At 42.1% G+C, this 12,632-nt stretch overlaps 2 protein-coding genes across 5 annotated transcripts in view; both read right to left on the bottom strand.

The window, feature by feature from the left end:
* The window catches only part of LOC147331682 (carbonic anhydrase-related protein 10-like), a 154,071-nt gene extending 152,138 nt beyond the window's left edge, over nt 1–1,933 (bottom strand). Inside the window, exon 1 of one of the 3 annotated variants that reach the window (XM_086287887.1) lies at nt 1,308–1,933. In XM_086287887.1, coding sequence (XP_086144013.1) covers nt 1,308–1,368 — 61 coding nt within the window. In that variant the 5' untranslated portion in view covers nt 1,369–1,933. The remainder of the gene's footprint in view (nt 1–1,307) is intronic. The other 2 variants (XM_086287886.1, XM_086287888.1) reach the window with 2 other exon arrangements.
* A 1,263-nt stretch (nt 1,934–3,196) lies between these two features.
* The window catches only part of LOC147331681 (cytosolic phospholipase A2 gamma-like), an 18,159-nt gene continuing 8,723 nt past the window's right edge, over nt 3,197–12,632 (bottom strand). Inside the window, exons 10-13 of one of the 2 annotated variants that reach the window (XM_086287893.1) lie at nt 11,598–11,752; nt 10,416–10,587; nt 3,689–3,857; nt 3,197–3,408 (exon numbers count right to left, since the gene is read on the bottom strand). In XM_086287893.1, the coding sequence (XP_086144019.1) occupies nt 3,390–3,408; nt 3,689–3,857; nt 10,416–10,587; nt 11,598–11,752 (515 nt within the window). In that variant the 3' untranslated portion in view covers nt 3,197–3,389. The remainder of the gene's footprint in view (nt 3,409–3,688; nt 3,858–10,415; nt 10,588–11,597; nt 11,753–12,632) is intronic. The other variant, XM_086287892.1, reaches the window with a different exon arrangement.

The raw sequence follows: 12,632 nt of genomic DNA, 5'->3' as shown, positions 1-12,632 counted from the left end.
GCATTAATTAGCAGGTACATATGTCAGTTGCATCCATAAAGTTAACAGATACAGCTTGCTAACAACCCCGAATGTGGTCATTTGTCAATATGGAAGAAAAAAAAACATGGGAACAACCAAAATGCTATCATTCATGGTTTAAAATGCAGTTTCTAGGAACCAATGTGGCATCCACTGTTGATATACAGTCTACCGTTTTTCCACTTTTAAATGCAATCAGTCAATTAAAGCACCTTCCATGCAGGTTAGTTCAGTTACTTTACAGATGACTATTGAAGTGAGACACTAAATCACTACTACCTCTTTAAAACTGATCATTTGAGAGAAGAGTGAAATTAAAATATTTGACTCTGAGCCACCCGGTTAGCCCATTAACATGCATGGCTTACAACTCAAACGTTTCTCCTTTTTTGCCATGTTTTATCACAGTGTCTCCACCGAACTGGGTAATTTATACCCAGCCTAATTTGAAATGAAATGAAACATGAAACATGGGCAATGTGTGGAGTGGTACTGATCAGAATGGCCTTTATTGGGGAATTGACACTGTTGTTAGCCTATTCTTTGAGCATCTTTATAGTTTCATTCTGATTTGGAACTATTGTAATGAAGTTATGATACATTATAACGTGTTTATTTGCATTGTTTTTCTTTTGAAGCCTGCAAATCAATGTGAAAATATAATTATGACCAGGCCAGCCAGTCATGTTTTGTTAAGAATCTAAGGTTGGCTGCCTCGACACTGATGAGTAGGAAGGCTTGACTTGTGGGAATCTTGACTAAATGGGTGGTTACCCCTGCTGACAGCACCGCACAGTAGAGCTCTCTGACACATGGGCAGTGAAATTCATGAGCTATATATACTCACAGAGCCTTTGTAGTTTGGGTTCAGGCCACTGTGAGTAGCCTAATCTGAGCTACTACCTCTGTAAAGTGCACGTGTGTGTGTGTGTGTGTGTGTGTGTGTGTGTGTGTGTGTGTGTGTGTGTGTGTGTGTGTGTGTGTGTGTGTGGTTTTGATGAGAGTTCTGCAGCATGCATTTCATGGTCAGGCTCACACCAGCGTGCTGCCGTATGTCTCTGTGCGAAGAGCCTGTTGACTCATAAAACACACTCAAAGATGAGTAGGCGATGATTTACCTAATTGGCAGATTACTATAGGTCTTTTATCAGCAGCCTAAGTCACTATTATGTAACATTTCAGCAGAGTCTATCTTCTATCACACATGAATGTAATGTACCCATGCTCCCTTCTATTCCTCATTTGTTAAAAGCTGTGAAGGATGCTGGCTTCTTTCGCTTCCTTACCTGATGAAGTGCAGATGATATATGTTTGCAAAATCACAGCTATATCCCAAACGACATGCATTCTTCGTTTAATTCCTGCTCATTTTCTGATGCTGCTGCTGAGTCGCACTTGTAGATAACAACACGGCCAAACTTTAAGCATTTTCCCCCTCCTCTTCTTCTTTTGGAGCTCGTTATCCCCGTCTCGCTCCTCCCGTGGAGCGCCGTGATGGTTTCAAGCCTCGTAGGACAGATCCGTTCTCACAGCTTCGTCCTCCTTCGCTTTCCGGTTTGGTGTTCGGGCAACATTTCGGTCTTATATTTTTAACAAAATTATTTTTACCAGCGTTCGTCATACATTTATCTCTTAGTCAGTGTGTTCTGTCCTTATAAAATGTCAGCCGTGAAATCCGTTCATGATGCACGCTCCGCTTGTGTTTGGGGCGGGTGGGTGTCTGTGGCGCACCGCCCGCCTGCAGCAGATCAGCAAAACTTCACTGACGACGCAAAACGAACCGAGAGCGCACAATCTGACAGAGAAAGACGCACATTCAAGATAAAACTACATAACAGGGTTATGTCTGAAAAACCAGTGCTCTGTAAATAACTGCTTAAAGAAGGATCATTTGAAAAATAAGCTGAAACATGTTTACTCTCACTGGCAAGCCGTGCAAAGTGCGTTAGAGCAGGTCCACATGGATAGATGAAGAAAACTTAAAAAACTAACAGAAACAATAACTTTCACATTGTTTTATTCCGACTTCCACGTTTAATAAGTCAAATTCCTGACTGACATGCTGCCACAATAACTGCTGACACTCACTAAGTTAGACCAAGATACAACAACATGCCACAAATCATCCAACTGGCTGCAGCGTGCTGTCTGTAGATGGCCTTGCTAGATGATACTTTTGGCTGTACTGACCTACATAAACACGCTCCGACTTTGTCCCGTGGAAGTTGTGCGACCTCTGGCGTTAGCTGTAAGTTACTATAACTAAACCCCGTCTCGATCCACGCCTTGCTCCTCTCATACAACAAACAACATGGCGACGGAGAAAAGGCTCAGCGTGTGGCTTCATAATAAAAGTTCGTTAATTGGCGTGATTTCAGGATGGAGCAGCGAAGGATTGAACCACCAAGTAGTTCATCATTTTTGGACTACAGCTTAGATAAGAGTTCATTCTCCTCAAACACATGGCAGGTTGTGAATTGTATAACTTAGAATTTATATTACGATTTCATTAAGTGTCACAAAACTGCCATCATGATATTGATATCATCAGTATCAGTGATCATACATGGGTAGCATGTATCAGTCACTTTTTACTAGCATATATTATTAAAAATGTAACATAGTGCACCAATAAATATTAACAAGAGCACTTTGAGAAGCAGGACAGTCTGGATTGCTAAGGTCAATTACCAGCTACAAGCCAGGGGGAAAACACACCAAGGTCAGAAAGATGTTCACATTATTATTTAAAACTTCTGTTAAAAAATAGCCACGTTTTTTGGTTTGTTTGTTGTTTATTTATAAAGGTTTTACACGAATGTGAACTTTGTTTCTCTCATGATAAATTATGTTAAACTAGTCAGCTAGTTATCACTGGGCTGACTTAAATACATGCATCTTTTATTAGGACTGTTCATTTCACAGGTTGTAGTTGTGGATGTGATGCATATAATTACTTGTGTAGCACAAACTGTTTGGCATTTTAATTATGTATGTTAAACTCAGTGATAGCACAGCCCAGCTCTTTGGAAGTCCCACTGTGGGGTTTTATTTGTTTTGGGGGGGTCACGTGCATACTTTAATGCATTTTAAGATGAACACAAGGATCTTGTGTTCTTCCTTCCAAATACTGATATGAATAAGAGCTGCTCCAGATAATGGTGTATAGTTGGAGTTGCTACAGCAGCAAAGGGCTGTTGCTGCTGTAGCATACACATTGCACATTGGTCAAAAATAAGACACATAACACACTGCCAGTACTTTAAATGATGATTTATATATGGGTTCTGTTTTCATGTAGCTTCAATATTATCATCAGTAGTATCATCATGAACCAAAGATTTACGCTGCCCGAACAAGAAACCGAGCTATGGTTCGCCAGCCTTCCTATAGAGGAGGAAAAAGGAGGGTGTGTTAGCTTTTCTGTAAGTCACACATTTATCCATTTTCCATCCACATCTTTCTGTAATACACAGATATGACTTTTTTTTTACTTCTGTTACAAATCAGCCTTCTCTACAGAGACATACAGTGACCTCATAGATGACGTGCTGAAAGATATGTGAGAATAGTGACCTACATTGACAGCAATGCAAGATTATGCCTATTTCTTTTACGTCTCACTCCGTCTCACTTGACACTCCGTCGCACTCGAAGCTATCCCTACCACTTATTATGTCTGCGGAGAGCAGCTTTGTTTATCTCCTTCAGCAGAGTTTCCTTGTTGTTCTTCACATTTTCTTTCGCCGTCTCCAACACAAACTTGATTTTTTCCTGGCTGAAGGGACGCTGGAAGGTGGAGAACTCATCCATCTTTGCTTTGAACTCCTCTGCATCTATCAAAAAAGCAGTAAAGTGCCTCAATCACCTATTCTGTTTATCACAATAAGCTTCAGTTTGCAGCACTATGTAGGTTCCTCATCCTTTTAGACCTTTTGGACCTCTTTGGCAACAAGAAATAGCAAATAAAGCTATATATTTTTTAGATATCTTTTTTTTATTTTTTTATTTGCCTGTCCCGTTTGGCTTTTTGGCATCAGAATTATTGTCTAAAGGCTAAGAAAGATGCCCAATGGATTTACTTTACCAAATAGACCATCCCAGCCTTGCTGTAATGGTCTATTTGATTCACCTTTTATTGTTTATTTTATTTTATTTTCACTTGCTAAATACGGGACAGATTTGACTGGGGAAAAGAAAGGGGAGAAAGAAAGAGGGAAAGAAAAACAGCGGAGAAGAGGGACGGGGATAAAGGACAAAAAACAAAAACCAACAAAATAAGCAGACAAAAAATACATATATCAATCACCTGGATCACCTGTTGAGAAAGAAAAAAGAGAAAACAAGCAGAAGAAAAAAGAAAAGAGCAACATAATAAACAACATCACGATGATCTATGTGAATATAACAGTAAATACTAAATATTAAACATTATTGTGCAGCACGTAAGATCGACAGCGCACAGTGTACTTTGAGGTAGCTGCCAAAAAGGGTGTAGTTTGTGTGTGTGAGCACCCGTGTGTACACCTGTGAGCATGAGCGTGCTTCTTTTTAAAAGGTTCCTTCTAGAGATGGACCGATCCGATATTACGTATCGGTATCGGTCCGATACTGACCTAAATGACTGGATCGGATATCGGAGAAAAATAAAAAATGTAATCCGATCCATTAAATATCACGAAAGCACCTCACAAAACTTGCAACACGCCGTAACTCACCTCAGAAAGTTAGCACGTCAGAGCAGTATGCATCACGTGATAGAGCGGCTGTGGCATGCAGGACCTGTCGGTGGTCTGGATAGCATTTGGAGCTTCGCTAGCAACCTGGCATTTCATCTCCGACAAAGTTATCCCCGAGAGAAGTAAAGCAAGTGTGTAAGTCCATCTCTGAATGTTTGTAAAGCATTCCTGCGTTAAGCTTAACGAGCGACTGCCTCTCGCTCTCCGGCTGCTACTTCAATCATGAAACTGCTTAATGATCAGCTGATCGGCTTTTCTGTCTCGAGTCCGTGTCTCTGGTTTGTTTTTGGCCCACTTTGCACCAGAAAGAGGAAACCAGCGGCTGAACAACAGCAGCACGTTTAAGCTTGATAAGCTGTTGTTAGAATTTATTTATTATTACTTTCTACTCCAGGATCTTTTTCTACGTAGCTGATGCTGGTAACTGTGCAGGGGCGGATCTAGCAAAGTTTAGCCAGGGGGGCCGATAGGGCATGAACAGGGAAAAGGGGGCACAAAGACATACTTTTCTTTCTTATTCTCATTTAAAATGTCGAGCTTTTAATAAATAATTATCTGACACCCAAAGTTTTAATTTGATGTAAAATGAATAGAAGTCAATTACTGTATATAGTAACTATTAAGTCTAATATATATACCCTAGTAAGCTATAGTACTTTTTCCTTTGGGAAGGTACCATCTGTGCAGTCTGCAATTTTGTTGAAGTAAGATGTTGAATCTATTTAATATTTCTTAAAAAATAATTGATTTCTGTGCATTTTTTTTCACACTGCATCAAATTAAGGTTGATTACGTCGATTAAGCATCATGAGGTGGCGCGTGAGGGGTGGTTCCCTATTTTTTATTTATTTATTTTTGTTGTTGCTGGGAGTTGGAACCCTATTAGTTGGGTTGCTTAATATTTATGCTAAGTACTCTTTAAAATACCAGAATAGGGAGGATGGTGTAGGTCTAAGTTTATTAGATTGATCAGTATTGCTGAACTATGAAATATTTTTTTGTATACAGGTATAACAGAATAGCTTTAGTGTAGTTGTTGTTTTAAACTGGAGTATGAACTTGCAGACTTGCAAAATGCAGCAAGATATTTTAAAAAACAGTTTTGTTGATTAAAAAACACTATATCGGATTCATATCGGTATCGGCAGATATCCAAATTTATGATATCGGTATCGGTATCGGACATAAAAAAGTGGTATCGTGCCATCTCTAGTTCCTTCATGTAATGATCTGCTAGAGGGTGTGGAGGAGCCTCAGCCCCGTCCTCCAGGGCATGAAGCAGGTATGGAGGAGATCAAAACTCAGGACATCCAGAGGCCCTCAGAACACAAGAGACCAAGGAAGACCAACAGAGGGGCAGCCGCGCCACTGTCCCAGAAAGAGCTGAGGAAGCCCCAGATGAGGGGTCACTCAGCAGCCGCAGAGCAGAAGCCAGGGGGGTTGCAGTGACGCGCCCGTGAGCTCCGCCGGCAGCCAGCTGTGCCTGAGTGACCGAGCCCCAGGCTGAGAGGCCGAGGGCACCCCACCCTCAAAGTGGCCCGAGCGAGCCCCAGGCTCCAGGCCCCGACAAGCAGCCACCAGGAGTGAGCCGGTGTGTACCTGGACGCCCATCCCCGGACACAAAGAACCACCTGCCACTGGCAGGGGAAGTGGTGGGGGAGATAGGCCTCCATACCTTGGAGGGCCTGAGATGTCCCCAGAGAGGTGGCGTCTGATACCCAACCTGACATATAGACACAGACATACAGGCACACACAGATACAGACATCCATTCCCACCCTCATGCTCTCATATGCAATTACTCAACACTCACCCAACGTGGAGACAGACATAGAGAGACACTGTACACACAATCACACTCCCAAAGCGTACTCTAAGCCCCAGGTCTAGGTACCTTTGCCCCTGGAGGGGGAAACTGCACCCAGACCCAGGTAGTGTTACCCTTTTCCCTGCGGTGGAGAGAAGCAGACTGCCCGACTCGGCAGCAGCAGGGAGGCCCCACATTCCAGACCCCAGTTGGACAGCCAACTCCTCCTCCCAGCCCCCCCCCGCTCCAGCAGGCCGCAGAGAACGGGGGTGTGTGAAGACTCCAAACCTCCCTCCACCCGCTCATTTAAAACCCAGGAGGGCATGGAGCTACCTGCCAGAGAGCAGCAGGTAAGCGCATGGTCCCTCCTGCTGGCCCTCAATGTCTACATGTATTTAAAATTGAGAGGTGGGCAACGGCGCCAGGGGTGAGGTGTACACCCTGATGGTCTTTTGGATTCCATGTAGCGTGCCCACCCCCAAGATCCTATATGTATGTGTTATGAGAGTGTGAGTAATGTGAATGTCTAAGTTGTGGGATAAAATTGAGGCACAAGAAGCCAGAAGGGGACAGAGGGGGGTATGCCTCCCTTGCACCCTGGTGACACACCTTTACCCCAAGGCCCTGCATGTGTGGGTGATTGTGTTGGAGCGGGAAGAGGGAGGCAGCTGGAGTTAGGGAGGGAAGGAAGGGGCAAGTGACCCCTCCCTGGGGCCAGCTCCCCCACTGACCCCAGTAGGCACCCCCATACTCTGCAACCCGCCAGGGAAAGGGGGCCCAGGCCCATCCGGACCGGGGCCCAGTTCAGCAGCGCCGCCTGGCCCCACCTCGGAGAAAACTTCACCCACCCCGTCATCCACTCATCTTCCAGACGACACAAGACAATAGACGCCCAGGCTGAGATCTTCCTCCACCTCTCCTATATCTCCCCCTCCTGCAGAGAGAGTCCCTGAAGAGAGGAGACCTCCTGCAAGATGTAACAGCCTCCCCCATCAGTTGAAGAGCCCCCCAGATGGCTCAATGTACTGGCAGTCCCCTGCGCCAGGGCTGGGCTCCCATACACCCACCCGCCCACAACCCCAGCAACACACCAACCAGGACCCAAGCCCCCAAGGCCCAGCCAGGTCCCCAGCCCAGAGACGGAGCACCCCCAGAACCCCACGCCCATCCCGGACCCACCCAGGGGCAGCCAGGCTACCAGGTCAGTAACTCACATCCGTCAGCACAGACCCTCCCCTAGCCCCGCTGCACGCAGCCACGAGGAAACCATCACCTAAGAGCCAACAGAGCCCTTAATAGGCCATGACCGCAACCCCGGATTGAGCCCTCCAAGGAAGATGCTCCTGGGAACCCCCCGACGCCCCAAGCCTGTCCCTACCCCCACACCAATCACAGCAGTGAAGGTGGGACCAAACTATGACCACCCACCCCTGGTTAGAATTAAGATTATTTTTATTTTTCCAGTTCATGAGGACTGTTTTCTTGGCTATGCATAGGGCAGTGAAAACCATATGGGCTATATTCTTTTCTGTAGTGACATTATCTAAGCTGCCCAACAAACACACTAAAGGGAAGTTGGAATGTTAGATTTCAGACACTTTGATAAGTCTTCACATATCTCGCGCCAAAACTTCTGAACTGGTGAACAGAACCAAAGAGCGTGGATATAATTGTCCGGTGAATTGGTTTGGCAGTGTGAGCAGTTGTTGGTAGACGTAAAGCCCATCTTGAACATCCGATGACCTGTATAGTGCACTCTATGTAGTATTTTGTATTGAATTAATTGAAGACTGGGATTTCTAATTAGATGAAAGGTTTTTAAGCAAATCTGAGACCAGAAGTTTTGGTCTAAGTTAACTGATAAATCCGCTTCCCATTTTGCAATAGGAAGTGATATTGATTCATCTGTTTTAGAAAGCATTCTGTATATTTTGGAAAGTAATTTGGGGGGTTTTAAGAGTAAGAAATTGAACCACACTTGGTGGTGTTTGTAGTTCAACTTGACCCGGTTTAAATTTCTTTTTTACTATGGATTTAATTTGTTGATATTCTAAAAATCTTTTCTTCTTGATCCTATATTGTGTAACTAGTCTGAAGCATTCATGTCGTTGGATGTTTGAGCTGATAAATGGTAGGTCTGAGATCTCTAGATTATTGCAAAGTGCTTGTTCTACATCTAGCCAAGGTTCATCTAAGAGGGTATGTTTTAGCCATCCTGAGATAAACTGAAGCCTGTTGGCTAAGAAGTAGTGCTGAAAGTTAGGTAGTTCTAATCCTCCTTTATCCTTGGTCTTTTGTAGTGTTTTTAAGCTTATACATGGGGGTTTATTTTTCCAAAGGAATTTGGACATGCATGAATCCAGAGATCTGAACCAATCTTGTGGCGGTTTAGTTGGGATCATTGAGAATAAATAATTTATTTTTGGTAAGACCGTCATTTTTATAGCGGCAACCCTTCCCATGAGTGATATGGGTAAACATTTCCATCTAGCCAGATCACCTTCTACCTTCTTTAAAAGTGGGATATGGTTTCATTTAGTCAGATCTGCAAGCTTGGGAGAAACATTAATACCTAAATATTTTATATTTCCCGATTGCAGTGGTGTAGAAGAGGAATTATGGAGGGAGCAATTAATCGGTAGGACTGTAGATTTTGACCAGTTAATTGAGTAATCTGATATTCTTGCAAAAGAGTTTATCAATTCAGTCACCCCAGAGATATTGGTTTGTGAGTTATGGAGAAAGAGTAACACATCATCCGCATAAAGGCTGATTTTATGTTCCACGTTCTTGCATTTTATGCCCTTAATTACTGAATTCTGTCTAATTGCTGCTGCTAGTGGTTCAATAAAAATTGCAAACAGTGAAGGGGAGAGTGGGCATCCCTGCCTGGTGCCCCTCAAGAGACAGAAGCTGGAGGATGTCTGGTCATTTGTTCTGACACAAGCTGTTGGGGAGTTATATAATATTTTTAACCAGTTAATGAAAGAGGATCCAAAACCAAATTTGTTGCAAAGTTGCAAATAGAAATTTACTCTATCAAACGCTTTTTCTGCATCTAAAGAAAATATTGTAGTTTCAAGGTTTTTACTGTATGAGTAGTCTATCAAATTAAGTAATCTACGTGTATTTGTTGATGAGTGCCTACCTTTTATGAAACCAGTTTGATATTTTTTATATATCTTTAAAAGATGTTTGAGCTGAGTAAAGGTGCTGAAAATGGGGTTTTTTTTGTGTATGTTCAATGTGTTAGACTTGTACATAGTTGACCATATATGATTAAATAATGTTGAATCCTGGATATGGATTTGTAAGCAAGAAATTTGAAATAAGGGGGTAGGAACAAGAAAAGTGTAAACTTCATCCTACTCCTTTTCGAGCGCACGCATTCTGTAGACAGATATATACATGAAAACTTGATGATTTTTAAGTTTTGGTTTTGTTTTTTGTTTTTTTCTGTTGTTATTTCAATTATGTTTGCATGTTCGAAATAAAATGATATCTATCTATCTAAATTATCAGTAAAATGAGATACAAACTGCTAACACAGTTGCTCACCTTGAACCAAAATAAAGGTTATAAAAGGTTTTTTTTTTCCTTGAATTTATGACCAGCACCATTTCTGCTGTTCCGGAATTCTCCCTTAGAGTGTGGTGTGTCTGTCTATGTTTTTACAAGTGTTTGAAAACTGTTTAGTCAGTTCAGTGTTTTTGTCTCTTTGTTGACAAGCTGCCATTTCAGTAATTCCTTTGTTCATGCTTAATACCTTTGGATACAACCTGACACCTTTTATTTTATGTCTGTAGCTCAGTTACAATGAAAGCACAGCTGCACATTTGGAAACAGACCTTTGCAGTTCCGTCTGTTGAAGAGCGGCATGTAGATGATTGTGGGCTCCTTCTCTTTCCCCTCCAGCACATAGCAGTCCTTCGGCCAGTCACTGTCCTCCAGGATCGTGTCATTTATCTCGGGGAAAGGCTTTTTCATCTCGGCCGCATAGTCTCGGGCAAGAGTCAGAGTCTGATAACAAAGCAGCAGTTGAACACAGTTTCAGACGCAGCACTAAGTACTATGTGGGCATCAAATAACACCCGAGGGATTGTGGCTGCTTTATTTTTTATCCCTCACCTTGAAACTTTCTAATAAGGCACACTTGAAACAGAATTTTGAAGTTTTAATTAGCGCCTTAATGGTTAACAAATTCTTTAAAGATTGTCAATAAGCTATTTCTCAGAACGAAAACAGTTCATTAGGACTTATCAAGAATTCTAATTGTCTACAAGGTCTCCCTCAGGTATTTCCATTACCCCACAGTCTATAGACATGCACATCAGATTAATTGGTGATTCTTAATTAATCAGTTAGCTGTAATTAGTTGTCCAACTCTTTGGTGATTTTTGAAAAATATTTTTGCATCTCTTTTGCATTTGAGCATAGCTTCTTTCATCACTGCTTCCTCTGCCTTTCCATTCAGGCCACACTGTGGTGCAAATTGGTCTTAGATGAAAGTATGGCCCAGCCTTAGTTTAAGGCTGATACACTTTGAAGATGAAATATTTGGGAACTAAATCATTGGCAGTTGTTTCTTCACAGTAAACATATCAATTAACAATGCATTTATTAAAAGAGGATAATTTAGGAAATTTATGTCCAAGTTTTGGTTTGGATGCTTTGCGGTTGATAAATGGTGTTTAAACGGTTAAAAATTTAATAAAATAAAAAAATAAAAAAATAAACTGTTTTCCCGTAATAAATGAAAGCATCATATATAAACTGCATTTGTATTTACTCGGGTTATCTTTGCCTAATATTGACATTTATGTGATAATTTGAAATATTTATTAAGAAATCAGGAAAGGGGGCAAATATCTTTCCACGCGGCCTTGTTCCACATGGCTGTGCACAGTTATGGCTGTTCAGTAAAGGGCTGGTTGCAGTATATGCAGCACGACACAGTTTCAGGAGAATATAAATATTTGTATTAAACTATAAAAATGATCGATTAGTTACACACACACATCTTACAGTACCTCAAACATATTTCCAGCACTATACTCCGGGGCTATGATCAGGTCAATGTCTCTCTTGTCTCCTAAAAATGAAGGGTACGGTACGTTGATCACCAGTCCAGCATCTATGAGCTGGAGTCTTTCGTTAGAGTAGAGGCAAGCTGGAACAGAGGACTCTGCCCAGAACCAGAGACAGAGAGAGAATCAGCTTTTCTTTCACTAGGTTTCTTCATTGCACTTGCAACCATTATGGATGTCACTGTGACCATTAACACTACAAGCTAACACAAAGCCGAGGGCTACAATCAATTTAAAATGACCAGTTAACCCAACTTCATGCATGTATTTGAACTGAAAAAAACCAAACATGTAAACTGAATTCTCAGTGAATTCAAACCCAGGGGTTTCTTCCTGTGATGCGACAGTGCTAGCAATCCATTTTCTTCTGCTTATCCAATTCAGAGTCCCTGGACACCTTCAGCTCTGTCACCCCCACCTCCTGTCTTTTGTTAGTGCCACTGTCTCCAACCCATACATCACTGCGACTCTCACCACCTTGTAGACCTTCCTTTTCATTCTTGTTTCTATCTCTGTGTCACAAATCACCACTGACACTCGTCTCCTCCCACTCCACTCTGCTAGCACATTCTTTTCCAGCTTGTCCTTCGTTGTTTTGTTGATTGATTCGTATGGCTGACCCCAGGTATTTATTTCACTACCTGTAATCATTGACTGAGCTTTAGATGTGTTTAACTGAATTTGGCTTGTCCAAACAGGCATTTGGGTTATCCAAGCTCCAGTGTACAGCTCTAACTACTTTTGTGAGGTGGTCATTCAGAGGTGGTCTGGGCTGCATACAGCCTCATTCATTTATTAGTAGGTATTCCAGCGTATCCTTGGTCACATTAAAGGACCACCTACTCAGCTGACATGTATGTCACTGGAAAAAGTGCAAAGTGGAAAGTGCAGTAGCTTCTGGACCAAGACAACCCATCAGACTAATTACAAATAAATAAATAAATAAATAAAACCCCAAAGTGAGTAACGCTTTTTAAG

This window comes from Aulonocara sp. 'chitande type north' Nkhata Bay, linkage group LG4, assembly GCF_057382095.1.
Source record: "Aulonocara sp. 'chitande type north' Nkhata Bay isolate Kocher_YH1m ecotype deep benthic linkage group LG4, A_spYH_male_GT1.1, whole genome shotgun sequence".
Taxonomy (NCBI): domain Eukaryota; kingdom Metazoa; phylum Chordata; class Actinopteri; order Cichliformes; family Cichlidae; genus Aulonocara; species Aulonocara sp. 'chitande type north' Nkhata Bay.
The sequence above is the reverse complement of the archived record's forward strand: the minus strand, read 5'-3'. Positions and strand labels throughout refer to the sequence as shown.